Raw genomic sequence first — 13460 nt, forward strand, 5'->3', positions numbered from 1 at the left:
CAATCAAGAAAAAATCACCCAACACAAAAAGCAACCCCAGAGTCCAGTTATACTTGCACCAACCAAGGAAGTTCTCTGAGAAAAATTTTTGCCAGTCCGGAAGGTGGCACAGGGACCTGAATACAGTTCCTTCATGCAACAGGAACTCCACCAGGAGCTGAGAAGCCTTGTGAACCTGCCCTTCTCCTCTTTTGTCCCTGAAATCTGGTGGCTTCCCATTGTATTTGGAAGAGGATGACATGGTCTGGCTCCATGAGAGATAAAGAACCATCTGGACATGGTCCTGGGCAACTGGCTTTTGATGGCCCTGCTTGAGCAGGCAGGTTGGACCAGACGACCTCTGAGGTCCCTTCCAAATTCAATCATTCCATGATTGAAGGGATAGAGCGTACCATCAGCACCCACAAAACTGGGAGGTGTGGCTGACACCCTGGAAGGCTGTGCTGCCATTCAGTGTGACCTGGACAGGCTGGAGAGTTGAGTGGAGAGGAACCTTATGAAATTCAACAAGGGCAAGTGTAGGGTACTGCATCTGGGGAGGAATAACCCCATGCATCTGTACAGGTTGGGGGCTGACCTCCTGGAGAGCAGCTCTGTGGAAAGGGACCTGGGAGTCCTGGTGGACAACAGGATGACCATGAGCCAGCAATGTGCCTTGGTGGCCAAGAAGGCCAATGGCATCCTGGGGTGCATCAGGAAGAGCATGGCCAGCAGGTGGAGGGAGGTCATCCTCTGTCTCTACTCTGCCCTGGTGAGGCCACATCTGGAGCACTGTGTCTATTTCTGGGCTCCCCGATTCAAGGACACAGAACTGCTGGAGAGGGTCCAGCAAAGGGCTACAAAGATGATAAGGGGACTGGAGCATCTTTCTGATGAGGAAAGGCTGAGGGCCTTGGGGCTTTTTAGTCTGGAGAAGAGAAGACTTAAGGGTGATCTTATTAATACTTATAAAGCCTTAAAGGGAGGGTGCCAGGGGGATGGGAACAGTCTTTTTTCAGTGGTGCCCAGTGACAGAAGAGGGAACGGGTGCAAACTTGAGCATAGGAAGTTCCATCTAAACCTGAGGAGGAACTTCTTTCCTGTGAGGGTGGCAGAGCACTGGCACAGGCTTCCCAGAGACGTTGTGGAGTCTCCCACTCTGGAGACATTCCAAACCCACCTGGACGCTGTCCCGTGCAACTGCTGTAGGTGACCCTCCTCTGGCAGGGGGGTTGGACTGGGTGAGCTCCAGAAGTCCCTTCCAACCCCCACCATTCTGTGATTCTGTGAGTCTGTGACCAAATAATTAGTTTTGAGACTACAGGTGTGTACATATTTCAGCACAGAGCAGGGGAGACTGTCAAGTTGTCATGACAACAGGGAAACCCTGTTGATCTCCTTAAAAACAGCTGCAGCTTACTCTCTGTGGCAATTTATTCCCACCGGCTTTCCCTTCACAATCTGCTCTTTGCACCTATAGATAGATACATCCCAACCTTCCGTCAGCATCACCGTAACCTATGCAAGAAGTGGGACAATCATGGGAGAAAAGTTTGCCTTAGTGGGAACCAAGATAACAGCCAAAACCATGACTTTAAGACACCAAAATCTTCAGGGACTGGATGACAACAGAGGTTTTGGCAGTCCCTGTCCTTCTCCCTCAAAGCTGCTGGACCAAATTCATACTCCATGTTTCACAAGATGAGCCAGTCCTTGCTTTAATGAGGCCTTCAGGTCCTAATTTGCTCATTAAAATTAAACCCAACTTCATCACAGTCTCACATCCCAGTGTTCTGTGGCCCCCAGGCAGAGGTGTTGTTCAAGGAAAATAAAAAAGAAAACAACACGGAAAAGTATTCGGAGAAGGGCTGCCATGTTTTTTTGAGGAGGCTGTGTTGGCCATTATATGATAAAAGCCTGAAAGATAATGGCTGGTGGAGCCTGGGGTTAATTTAACCTTGTGATTTCAAACGGTAATTGAATATTAAAGTATACTGTTAAAAATAACTTCCTCACTCCCTTTTCTTCCTTATGTGCACACCTGCTGTACTGGCAGGACTTTTTGATCTGATCCTCAGACAGTTTGAGTCTTACTAAGCTTACTTCAGATAGACAGAGAGACACTCATGGCCACTCCTGCGGTACTTGCCCATACACTCGCCAGCTCAGCCTTCCTTCTGCCTCCATCCCATCCTGCTCTCCTGCCTGTCCCCAGCTGTCCCTTCAGCTCTGCTCACCCACCTCAGGATCTCTGGATTATGGTGAGGAACCGAAAATGCTGTGAAAGTGGCAGAAAAGGAAAAGATGTAAGGAGCTGAATTGCTTTTCTTCACCCTCTCGTGGCATTTGCTAAGCCCCCGTGGGCAAACATACTTTGAGGAAAAGACAGGCAGTCAGCACAGCTCTTTTCAGATGGATTATCTTTTATGAAACCTGTCACTGGAAAAACTAGTTATTGTTTAACAACCTTGCGTTAGCCTGGCAAAATACAGATGAAGAAGAATTATTGCCAATAACTTTATCATTGGAGAAACACCAGGAAAGAAAAAAAAAGAGACAAAGAAACTCCAAGACTGCTCTTGCCCAGGAAGCAGCAACTTGATTATTTGGAGAGTGAGATCCTGCCAACAACACAGGAAAGCACAAAACCAGACCATGATGATTTTCTGGATAGGAGTATGTGATCAGGTGCCTGAGATAAGATGTTTGACTATGGAGATCCTTTGGTGTGGCTGCTTCAGTGGGATGATAGCAAAATTAACTATCCTGGTGGGGGTAATGTTTTGTGGGCTCTCTCTCTCAGTAGGTAACCTATATATACCATCAGAAGTAGACCAAATATGTTTCTCAGGCCACGTATCACAGTACCTGAGCGTCAGCGAGGTCTGAGGCTTGGGAAAGGCTCTCAGAATTTGACAAAGGGCAAAGCTTCAACATGTCAACATGAACACAACTTCACTCTTTGGCATGGTGTCTCTGGATGTGCAATTGCAAATACCTCTGGCTTGTGAACAGCTAAGTTGGGCCAAATACTCCAGTCAATGGATTTGGAAAGAAAGTGGAGTTACATTAAATCCTGGCTGCTAAGTGTCTGTCCTAGTGTGTTTCTCTTCTTGCATTAACTGTGGGAACAGGTATCAGCAGTGTCTTGTATTCTCTGGATGGGGTTTTTGGTAGTAGAAGTAATCCCATGGAAGGAAAGGAGATGGATAGATTATCTTCTGCTCCAGAGAGTCCCAGATATTTCCCTTTGCTTCAAGGTATTGCCCTCCACCCTAAGTTTTATCAATCTGAATGTCATATTACTTTTTGCCTCTTTCTTTTTATTTTTCTAGGATTCCTTTTAGGATTTCTTAGTCCTCATTCTTCACGGTTCCATAATATTCTGTTATATCCAGCGTATGTTTCCAGCACACACGTGAGGACAGAAACTTTTGCCCTCAGACAAACTCGTGCTGTGCTTTTCAATTTCTGTGCTACTAAGTATTCCCCCTCTCTCTGCAGATAGGGCCAAACGCCAAGGAGTTGTTTAGGCTTGTGGAGGATTTCATTGATGTCATCGGCTTTCGCATGAAAGATTTCCGGGATTCCTACCAAGTGACGGACAATCTGGGTGAGTTGATTTGCACTACCCTTGTTGGGTAGAGACCCCAGAAATCTGTAATTACTGTGCAGTATGTATAACCTGGGCTGTGGGGAGGGAAGGAGGGAAGGCAGCAGGTGGCAGAGCATTAAAAGGTCTGGGGAAAGACATGGATGATCATAAATATGGGGTGGCTTTTCTCCAAATAAGTTAGGACTTCAGCGTGAAGAAGACATGTCCACAGAGAGATGTGAGAGATGTCTATAGAACCATGAATGGAGAACAGATGACAAACTGGGCAGAATTAGTTGGTTCTTTTTATTTTTTTTGACACAAAAGCTGCACAGCAACCAATGAAGTGATCAGGCAGCAAGCAAACATCAGGCAGTATTTGATTTATGCTGTATGCACAGTCACAGCATGAAACTTGTTGCCAGGCGATGTTGCAGAAGCCAAAAAGTACAGATGGGTTCATGATGGGATTGGGAAAATGCACAAAGGAGAGGTCCATTGGTGGCTGTTAAAGTTGATGGTCTGGATACATTCACCAGCTGAGGAAGTCCTGCTGATTGCTGGAAGCCGGGAAGACAGACCAAGAGATATCTTGCTCTGTTCTTTCTCACACTTCTTCCCCAAGCAGCTGCTCCAGGCCACTCCTGGAGACAGGACGCTGGAGTAGACTGGCCTCTTTTCTGACAAGTTTAATGCAGGCAGGTCCTTTATAATGAACAGAAGCACGAGCCCTTAACAATTAGTGCCATCTTCCTTCATGCATAGACATTACCTGAAGATAGCATCACTCCTACAGCTATCAAGATCCAGCCTCACTCGTCCTGTTATCTGATTTCCCACTATTGCCTCCAATGTGTTTTTCAGCGTATGGGGATTTACTGAGGCTGGATTTGCTTACTGGTTTTATTTCTTACTTCCCTCTAGTCCTCGGCATTCACAAACTGCCTGCTAATGCAGCAACTGACATCACCTTTCCCATGAAAGGCTGGAGGGGCATGGTGGACTGGGCCAAGAACTCGGAGGACAAGGTCACCGTCTCCAAGAGCATCCTGTCTTCGGGGCTGACAGGTAGGCAGCACAGCCAGGACACTCCAGAAGAAAATGTCTTTATTTTCTAAGAGAGGTTACTTCCATTTGGCTGGTCTTCAAATTGTCCTTCCAGCTCAGCTAGATTTGCTCACAAAAGGCTGGTCGCCAACAGCATTGCTGAGTGCAAATAAGACTTTCGGATGTGGCCTGATTGAGAGTAAAACTTAAATTCCTTACGACAGTTCAGGGGCAGGCTTAGTGCCTGGCTGTGGATGTATATATTCTCCTAAATATGCAGCATATATAGAAAAGAGCTGGATTTGGCACAAAGTCTCAGGGCAACGCTGCATTGATGATTGCTTCTTCCAAGGTTTCTGAACCTGGGAAGGAGTGGAAAAATCCCTGTATCTGCAGGATCCCTCTGTCATTGATGCACTTGTGTGCTGAGTTGAGTCTGCAATCCTCTGCAGGCCATGTTGGGTGCTGAAATGTGTCTCATGCCTCCTTGAACATGCTGGGTTTCCATTAATGGTAGTGAACAGTAGTTATCTCTGTGAGTACCAGATAAGAATGGTTAACCAGCACAAGAAAGGCAGGGCATGGTTCTGCCACCTATCACCGTGGCCATTTAGGCAAACAATGCTGTAGATGCCCTCCAAGACTAGATCCAGCCCTGGTAGGGCCATGTAAGGGTAAGCAGCTGGGGGTCAGCACATCAGGGTGAGCAACCGATGGGTCTGGGTCTGCTGCACAGACAAGCTTTGCTAGATTGTGGGTTTATGGCAGTTGTGCAAAATTTCCTGCGCCCAGAAATGAAATGTATAGGCATTTATCACTGAGGTCACTGGCTCGGCAGGCAGGGCATGGATATGAGTCACAGTGTGGAGGTGGGAGTGCTGGGTGCATCAGCCAAGCTGGCCTCACTACCAGGTCTGAAAAGAAACCTGAAGGGTTCTGAGATGCTCTGCTGGAGCATCCAGCCTTTACGTGAATGTGGGTCCTTGGAACCAACATCTTCTCACTTTCTGATTGACAAGAAGCTCAACATGAGCCAGCAGTGTGCGATCACAGCCCAGAAGGCCAACCGTATTCTGGGCTGCATCAGAAGAAGTGTGGCCAGCAGGTCAAAGGAGGGGATTCTGCCCCTCCACTCCACTCTCGTGAGACCCTACCTGGAGTACTGCATCCAGCTGTGGAGTCCCCAACATAAGAAGGACATGGACCTGCTGGAGAGAGTCCAGAGGAGAGCCATGAGGATGATCCAAGGGCTGGAGCACCTCTCCTATGAGGAGAAGCTGAGCGATTTGGGGCTGTTCAGCCTGGAGAAGAGAAGGCTCTGGCGAGATCTTATTGCAGCCTTCCAGTCCCTAAAGGGGGCCTACAGCAGAGCTGGGAAAGGACTTTTTACAAGGGCATGTAGTGATAGGACAAGGGGGAATGGCTTTAAACTGGAAGAGGGCAGGTTCAGATTGAACATTAGGAAGAATTTTTTCACTTTGAGGGTGGTGAGGCACTGGAAGAGGTTGCCCAGAGAGGTTGCTGAGGCCACGTCCCTGGAGGTGTTCAAGGCCAGGCTGGAGGTGGCCTTGGGCAACCTGGTCTAGTGGGAGGTGTCCCTGCCTATGGCAGGGGGGTTGGAACTCGATGATCGCTAAGGTCCTTTCCAACCTAAACCATTCTATGATTCTGTGATTCTGGCAGAGAGCCTTAACATTTGGTAGGATTAAGCTCTGGGTTTTAAAAATCAGGACACCAAGATGGGCCTATTTTGGGGCAAGGTAGAGTTTTCCTGCTAGATGCCCTGGTGCTGTTTGCGGCACTAGTGGCTTTGAGAGACCAAGCTGCTGGCTGCTGCATCAGGCTGTGCTGTCCTTCCCTGGGACTGAGGCAGGAGACTGTGAGTTGTTGCTGTCAGAAGACCTTTGGCCTCTTTTTGTCATACCAGGACCTCTTGTCGCGGGTTTACCTACTGGGGATGGAAACAACACAGCAAGCATTTCTACTTGGGCAATCTGAGGCCAAGAACAACTAAGTGACATCCCTAAGGGTAAACAGTGAGTCACTAGCAGAGCAAGGACCACATCCAGCACTCCTTGGGTTTTGTTCTGCTTTGAAGACAGCATTATTTTCCCAGGAAAATTCAGAACATGTTGGGAGGGTTATTACAGCTTATTTAAGGAGGTTGTGAGCCTTCACTTTTGGAGACCTTTAATCACTTGTTGGAAAAACTTCTGGCACCAGACATAGGCAGACCTGATCCTGCTCTGGGGCCAAGACCTGTCCTAGAGACCTCATCCACTCCCCGTGGTGCTGTTTTCCACATTTCTATTACAAGCATCCTCACACAGAGCTGCTGGAGGGCTCCCAAGTGGCAGTCACTGTGCAAACAAAAGGTGACAACTTCCCATTGTTCCTCACTTCTCCATGGTGTCCCATTCCACACATACTGCCTCCTCCTTGTTCAGCATCCCGCGCTGGTGCTCTCATTTTGAGGGTTTACTCGGTGATTAACAGTGGAGATGCACCTCTATCAGTTTTGATCCTCACCTTTTCTCAGCCATAGGAAGTAGGGGCAGCTATCCTGAGCGAAGTGATGGAGACAGAGAGCTTGAGGGGACGGAAACCAGATCCCCTCACTGCTGGGAGCTGATCTTGCACAGCTGATTTCAGTGGGCCAGCACTAACTCATAAAGTTGGGTGATGTGTCCCTTGGGCTGCAGGTTGTGCAAACACTGCTGGTGAGTGAACATCACTGGGGAGATGTTACGTGACCAAAATGCAATGCTGTTTCAGCTGGGTAGCATGTCAGAGGATTTCCTTTTTGTATACCAGGGCTGATGGACAGCTGCATTATTAAAGATCTGTCCCAGACCCAAAGAAATAAGTCTCCACCTCTATCACAACCGGAATCCTTTGCCTTCCTGGAAGGGTGCTGTGATAACCCAGCTTGTGGGAATTAGGGTTCTATTTGTTCACAGTCTCATAGGAGCACACATTGCTTCTGTAAATGCCCTACCGCATCCTCTGAGCACAAAGAGGGAAAACTCTCTTTGAAGGCAGCAGAATCCTTGTTTGCACAGGGATTCACGGGAAAGGCCAAAAGACTGTGCTGGCTTTCCAAAAGAAGCAAGGCTTATGCAATTGCTCTGCAAGCCTGTCTGTCATTCTCTCCTAGTTAGGTTTTCACCAGTTATCTCACTCAAGCCCAGTTTGACAAAGAGGAGGACAGACACGCGGAGTTGTGTCTGCCCTGCACTGATGGAGCGGGTGCACCGTAAGTTCAACCTCAGTACAAGACACCGGAGAAGCCCCACATCCGGGTGCTCCCCCAAGCTTCCACAACTCTGCTTTTCCCTCAGCCACTTGCTTTTTCTCCCCCTGGAAATTCAACCACAGGGCTGACTGTGTGGTGTGCGCTTTTTCCAGGGAAGTTCTTGCTTTTTGCAACAGGGCACCACGAGATAGAGGAGGAGCAGGTCAAGTGACATGCCCAGAGGTCCCACAGATGATTCAGAGGCTCATCTGGGACTGTAGCCCCTATGGCCTCCTGAGGCAGTGCACAAGTTGTAGGGTCAGACTGGGCTCAGTGGGACATCTCCCCTTCTTGGCTGCCCTTGTCGGCCCCAGCGCAGCTCTTCTCTCTGATGGCTCAATAGCTATGGACGGGTCCAAATGCTTCTGGGTGGCTGCAGGAGACCTTTCCGCCCTGCAGATTTGCCTGATACGGTGCTGTCAGAGGGATTAGTCAGATTTCTGAATGGGGGAGCACCAGGCCAGTCATTTGGGATGAGTGAGTCTTGTGTGAGGGCAGACACCTGGGGCGCCAGGTCACCCCAAAGGCACTGAGCACTTCCTTGGGACCGACGGAGACCCGGCGTGGTGACAGCAGGCACTGCATCCCACCATAGTGATGCTGGCATTGGCCATGCCCCAACAGAAACTACTCCATATAAGGTCTAATCCTGTACCTGGGTGTCCTGTGGGGACAGCTGACATCCTGATTGTCTCAGTGCTGTTGTCTTTTTCCCTTTCTTTTGATGTCCTGCAGAGACGGACGACTCCTCCGTCTTCGTGGTGGGGACTGTGCTGTACCGGAACGTGGGCAACATCCTCTCCCTCCAGAGGTAAGAAGGGCTGCCTGGGGAGGGTGAGCAGCTGGGAAACTATCAGGTTGTCCTGCTGATCCCTCTGGCTGCAGAACCCTGGTCTTCCAGGGAAATAGTGAAAGTCACTGGGTGCAACGAGAATGACTTTGACATGACAGCACAAATGGTTTGACAACCATCAGCTGATGCTGCATGTTCAGGTGAGGCCAGGCTCATGCATCACAGACATTGCTTGCTGGAAGGGGCAGGAAGGTTTTCTCCGTCCGTGTGCAGCGCTGCGCACCCGCTATGAAGGTAGGCACAGTGCTGTTGCCACTGCCACATCCCTGCCTGCCATCCTTCACCCTCCGTGAACGGTTTCTCGTGCTGCCCTCCCCATCACGAGGGATTTTGGGGGGCTTGACAGATGGGGGATGCTCAGCTGCCCTGATCCTACTGGGGAGCTGCCAGCCACTCCGGGCCCTCCGAGAGCATCACGGCAGCAGACAGGCTTGGGGAGAGGAGAGGAGCGTAGAAGCACGCCTGGCTGCACATGTCTACCATGTTCCCGGCCGCTGCAAACCGCCTCAGGCACTGAAGCTTTTGTGTTCAGCACTCCCTTTCCTTTTCTCCCCTCCTCTTCTCTCCCTTTCTCTCTTGCTATCTTGCTCTTTTTTTCCGAGGCTGGTACTGAGGCAGTAAATTAAGCATCCTAAGGCACCTTCTAAATCTGTTCTGCACTGATTAGCATGAGCCCATTTACCACAAACACCAGGGCATCTCTCCTCACCGATAATCATTTAAATACCTACAGATTTAACGCTGGCAATGGCAAAAGAGCTCCAAGTGAGTGCAGAGAGGAATTAGCAAGCTAGCCAACTGTATTCTGTAATATCTTCCATTACAGCACTGGGAATTAGATCAGAAGGGCAATAAACATCATTGGCTCAAATGATCCAGCGGTATTTCAGCTTTCTCTGGCCAAGCAGTGAATGAGCTCTGATAACCAGCAGCTGCAGCAGCCATAGCCGAACAGCTTTCCCGTGGGAGATCTGATTTAAGACATTCCTTAATTAAAGGACAGTCCCTCTTTAAAAAATCCAGAGTCCTGAATCACCTGTGGAGACTAAAAGGAAAAAAAAAAAAAAAAAGAGTAACTCTTCCTTTACCACTGTGCAAATGGACACAGTGAGAAAAAGGGGAATATCTTTAAATAACCACCTACCTGTATAGCACCTGCCTACGGAGTAAAAATACTTTTGACCACAAAGGAGAGCAGCTATTCCTGGGTATACACGAGAAATGAGGACCCAGATCCTGTTTTGACCAAGCTGATTCAACGCAGAGCGATTTTTTCCTAAAAGAAAAAAAATGTAGATTTAACTCAGCAACCAGCACCAGCTGAGCTGTTCTTAATTATCCCAATTTACCTCCCCCAAACAGCAATTCCTTATCTGAGCCACACGTTGCTCTGTCCCCTCAGATCCAGGGGGCCCTGTGGTTCTTGGCAGCTGTGACAATTGAGATGGGACAGGCAGGACACCTGATTTTTCAAACTGGGGAGGTGAGCGGTGCTTGGTTGCAGATGAGCATTGCTGCAGAGGATGTGTGCAGCAGTTGGAGAGTCAACAACCTGGCACCTGACAGCCCCATGTACCAAAGAGCATGTTTACAGCTGTTTGCCCACTCTTCGCTGCCGTGCAGGAGCCCTCTGAGCTCATCTGACCTCCTGTCCGAGACAGATCTCAATGTGTTTTATTTTATTCCCAGAAGCTGGGTTGCAACACGCTTTTACAAAAGACAACTCATCTTCTTCCTGAAAGATTCCCCGTGGTGCTGAGTCCCTCACCTCCCCCGACAAGCTGCTAAGATGCTTAATTACCTTCTCTGCTAGGAGACTGTCTCTCTTATTTTAAGGCTGAATTTGTCTGACTTTCACTTCCAGGCATCGGTCCTTCAGGTGGGCGACTGAAAAATCCCCCACATGCAGCGAACTGTCAGACGTGCCTTTCAACAGAAATCTTTTGTCTGGTTTTCTAGCACCCGGATCAATTTTGTGTCTCTCTTTTGAACTCTTTGCACTGGTTTCCCCATCTTGAAGTGGAATTGAACCCAACAGTACAGTGGCATCCCGACAAGGAGGGGTGTGGAGAAAAGACGGCTCCTTCATCTCCTTGTTCCTGCACAGGATCACTTCTGTCGTTTCTATCACACCTCTTTGCACTAAAGTCAATCTCCCCAGGTACATTTTGGGTCACAGTTTCCAGGAGCGGAGCCTGTAACTCTGCACACAGATCTTGAGGTCTTCAAGCTCAGGTGCTTTTCCTGACTCTTGGATGCACTGGGATTACTTCTGGTTGGGCCGTGACTACTTGGCCACTAAGCACCCTTCAGAGTGTGCACGCAAGTAACTTCTCTGTGTTAACAACTCACTGAAAAATCAAATACTTCTCCTGCTTTTGCTTACCACATCAATACTTACGTGGTCTGCAGTCTTCAAAAGGGTGTTTCTGTGTCATCTAGGTTATTCATGCAAATATTCAACAGCACTGAACCAAGAGCTGACCCTTACAGACCCAGCTACTAATGAAGACATGCACTGATGTGTTTACCTTTCAGCAGCTCCTGTTTTTAGCTTATCTATGGCTGCCTACATTTCAAAGTCTAGAGTTGATATTTACTCCCACTGCCTTTCCCCTTTGCTCTGTCTTTATAGATTGATTTTCCTTCTTTTCTTCTTTCCTTCTTTCCTTCTTTTTTTCCTTCTTTCCTTCTTTCCGTTTTGTTTTTTTCTTTGCCCTGCTAAAACAATACTGTTGTTCCCTCTGTTGTTGATGGAATAGTGGCTTTCTGAGCATCCACTTGCACATCCATAGATGATTCCAAATTCTTTTTGGTTTTGGAGGTTATTTTTAACCCACTTGCTGTTAAGCAAGTGCAAATCTTTTCCATGTAATTATTTTGTAAAAGGAATATAAGACCCAGAAAGAATGGTGAAATATTTTGCTGATGCCTGTAGATTTATTGGACATTTGGATGGGGAAAGATTCCCCTTGCCCATGGATGCAGGAAGGTCTGGGAGCAGCCTGATGCTGGGCTGCCACTCCACTACCAATTCCTTCATGGTAAACTTTGAGAGGCAGTTTTCAACTGCTGGTTGAAACTTTTGCTTATTTAAACATCTTTTGTTTATTTAAACACCCAAGTCTCATCCTACTGCAGAAACACCAGGAACCCCTATGTATTTAGATATACAGTGTCCAGAGAACTGCCTACAATGGGTTTGGCTTTCCAGGGAGCAGGAGCACAGGTATGGGAGATATCTCCTCCCTTATAGCCTCTCCCAAGAGCCAAGTCTCCTACAGCTGCCAGACTTATTAGAGTATTTGTCTGGGCACAGACATTTAGACATCCACATGAAAGGTTTGGCCTCTTTCCATTTGCTTTTGATCCTCAGAGGATGGAAATACACACCAGTGCCTCCAGTAGTGAACCGAACAGGATCACATGGTATCCCATGGACACACTCTTAAAGGCCACGGTGCCCTTGCCCAATGCTTACTGCACTGCAGATTAAGCCAGCCTTTGAGAGGAAAAACGGGGGGGTTGTTTTTGAAAGGACATGAAATGAGTTCTGTTTCCTCATGTCAGGGACAGAAATGGGTCCAGAACCGTTTTATTACCAGGATAGATACAGCCTTTAAGTCCTTTGGCTTTAAGGGTCTATGTGGTTCATAAAATGGTCTGAATACTGGAGGAATAAATGTAGAGTGGCTGTGAGGGGAGCTCAAAGGGCAGAGGATAAGGTTCAGCAGCAGCAAGTGTCTTTGATGATATTTTAAAGTAATGGGGCCAACTCCTTCTGCACTGTGTACACTGAACCTGGTACGACCAGTGATTCACCGCTCTGCAGAACTCCCTCGGCCCTCTTTAAAGCTTTTTTTTTTTTTTTTCCCTCTTCTTCCCAGGAACAGCACTGTTCTGAACTCCAGAGTCATCTCCGTGACTGTGAAGCCATTTCCCCGGTCTCTCCTCACCCCTTTGGAAATTGAATTCTCCCACTTGTACAACGTAAGTCTTTCCTGCGAACCTGCACCGTCCTGCAGCTGTGTTGGCTTCTGCGTAGCCGGAATGTGTTGGTGCAAGGAAGGGGATGGTTTTGCCAGGCTCCTGAGACCTCTTTGCCATTGCAGGACCATTCAATCTCCTTTAACACAGGCTTGATGAGACACTTTGCCACCCTGGGATTGGGCTGGTGTTGGTGTCCTGTTGTTTGTCACTGCCAAGGATGTGCTGTACGGGTCAGCCTTGGAAAACTTGCCTGCTCTGTGCTCCTTGCTCAGGCATTGCCAATGCAGGAGGAGGGGGACAGCATTGCTTGCATGGAGAACACGGGCACACCTGTCCCAAATTCACACCATTTCATTGTGGGCATGATCATGGGAGAAGAACTGTGCACTCATTAAAAAGTGAGTACAACAGTGATCTTCCTTGAAGAGGGAAAGAGGGAAGGGAAAGGTTGTTTCCATTAATACTTGCAATGTTCTTTGCAGTCCTTCAATACAACTGGAGACATGAATATTACTGTTGTGATCAGTGCTTTAAAATGCAGTCAAAGATCCCCTCCGGGTTCCCCTGCTCGACCCTAAACAGATGTATGTGATGGATGTTTACATACCCCAAGGCCTGTTCTTGTTGTGGGTTTCAGATGTCCTCCTGAGGCTCTGTAACATGAATATTAGATCCATCACATCTTCACTTTGGACTTCCCT

At 48.2% G+C, this 13460-nt stretch overlaps 1 protein-coding gene across 1 annotated transcript in view; it reads left to right on the forward strand.

The window, feature by feature from the left end:
- Window positions 1–13460, forward strand: part of ADGRB1 (adhesion G protein-coupled receptor B1) — a gene marked incomplete at both ends in the record, with an annotated part of 212136 nt that overhangs the window by 78882 nt on the left and 119794 nt on the right. The window contains 4 exons of the mRNA XM_082499435.1: window positions 3484–3592; window positions 4499–4642; window positions 8652–8727; window positions 12657–12759. Coding sequence (XP_082355561.1) covers window positions 3484–3592; window positions 4499–4642; window positions 8652–8727; window positions 12657–12759 — 432 coding nt within the window. The remainder of the gene's footprint in view (window positions 1–3483; window positions 3593–4498; window positions 4643–8651; window positions 8728–12656; window positions 12760–13460) is intronic.

This window comes from Vanellus vanellus (assembly GCF_965231255.1).
Source record: "Vanellus vanellus genome assembly, chromosome: 2".
Lineage (NCBI taxonomy): Eukaryota > Metazoa > Chordata > Aves > Charadriiformes > Charadriidae > Vanellus > Vanellus vanellus.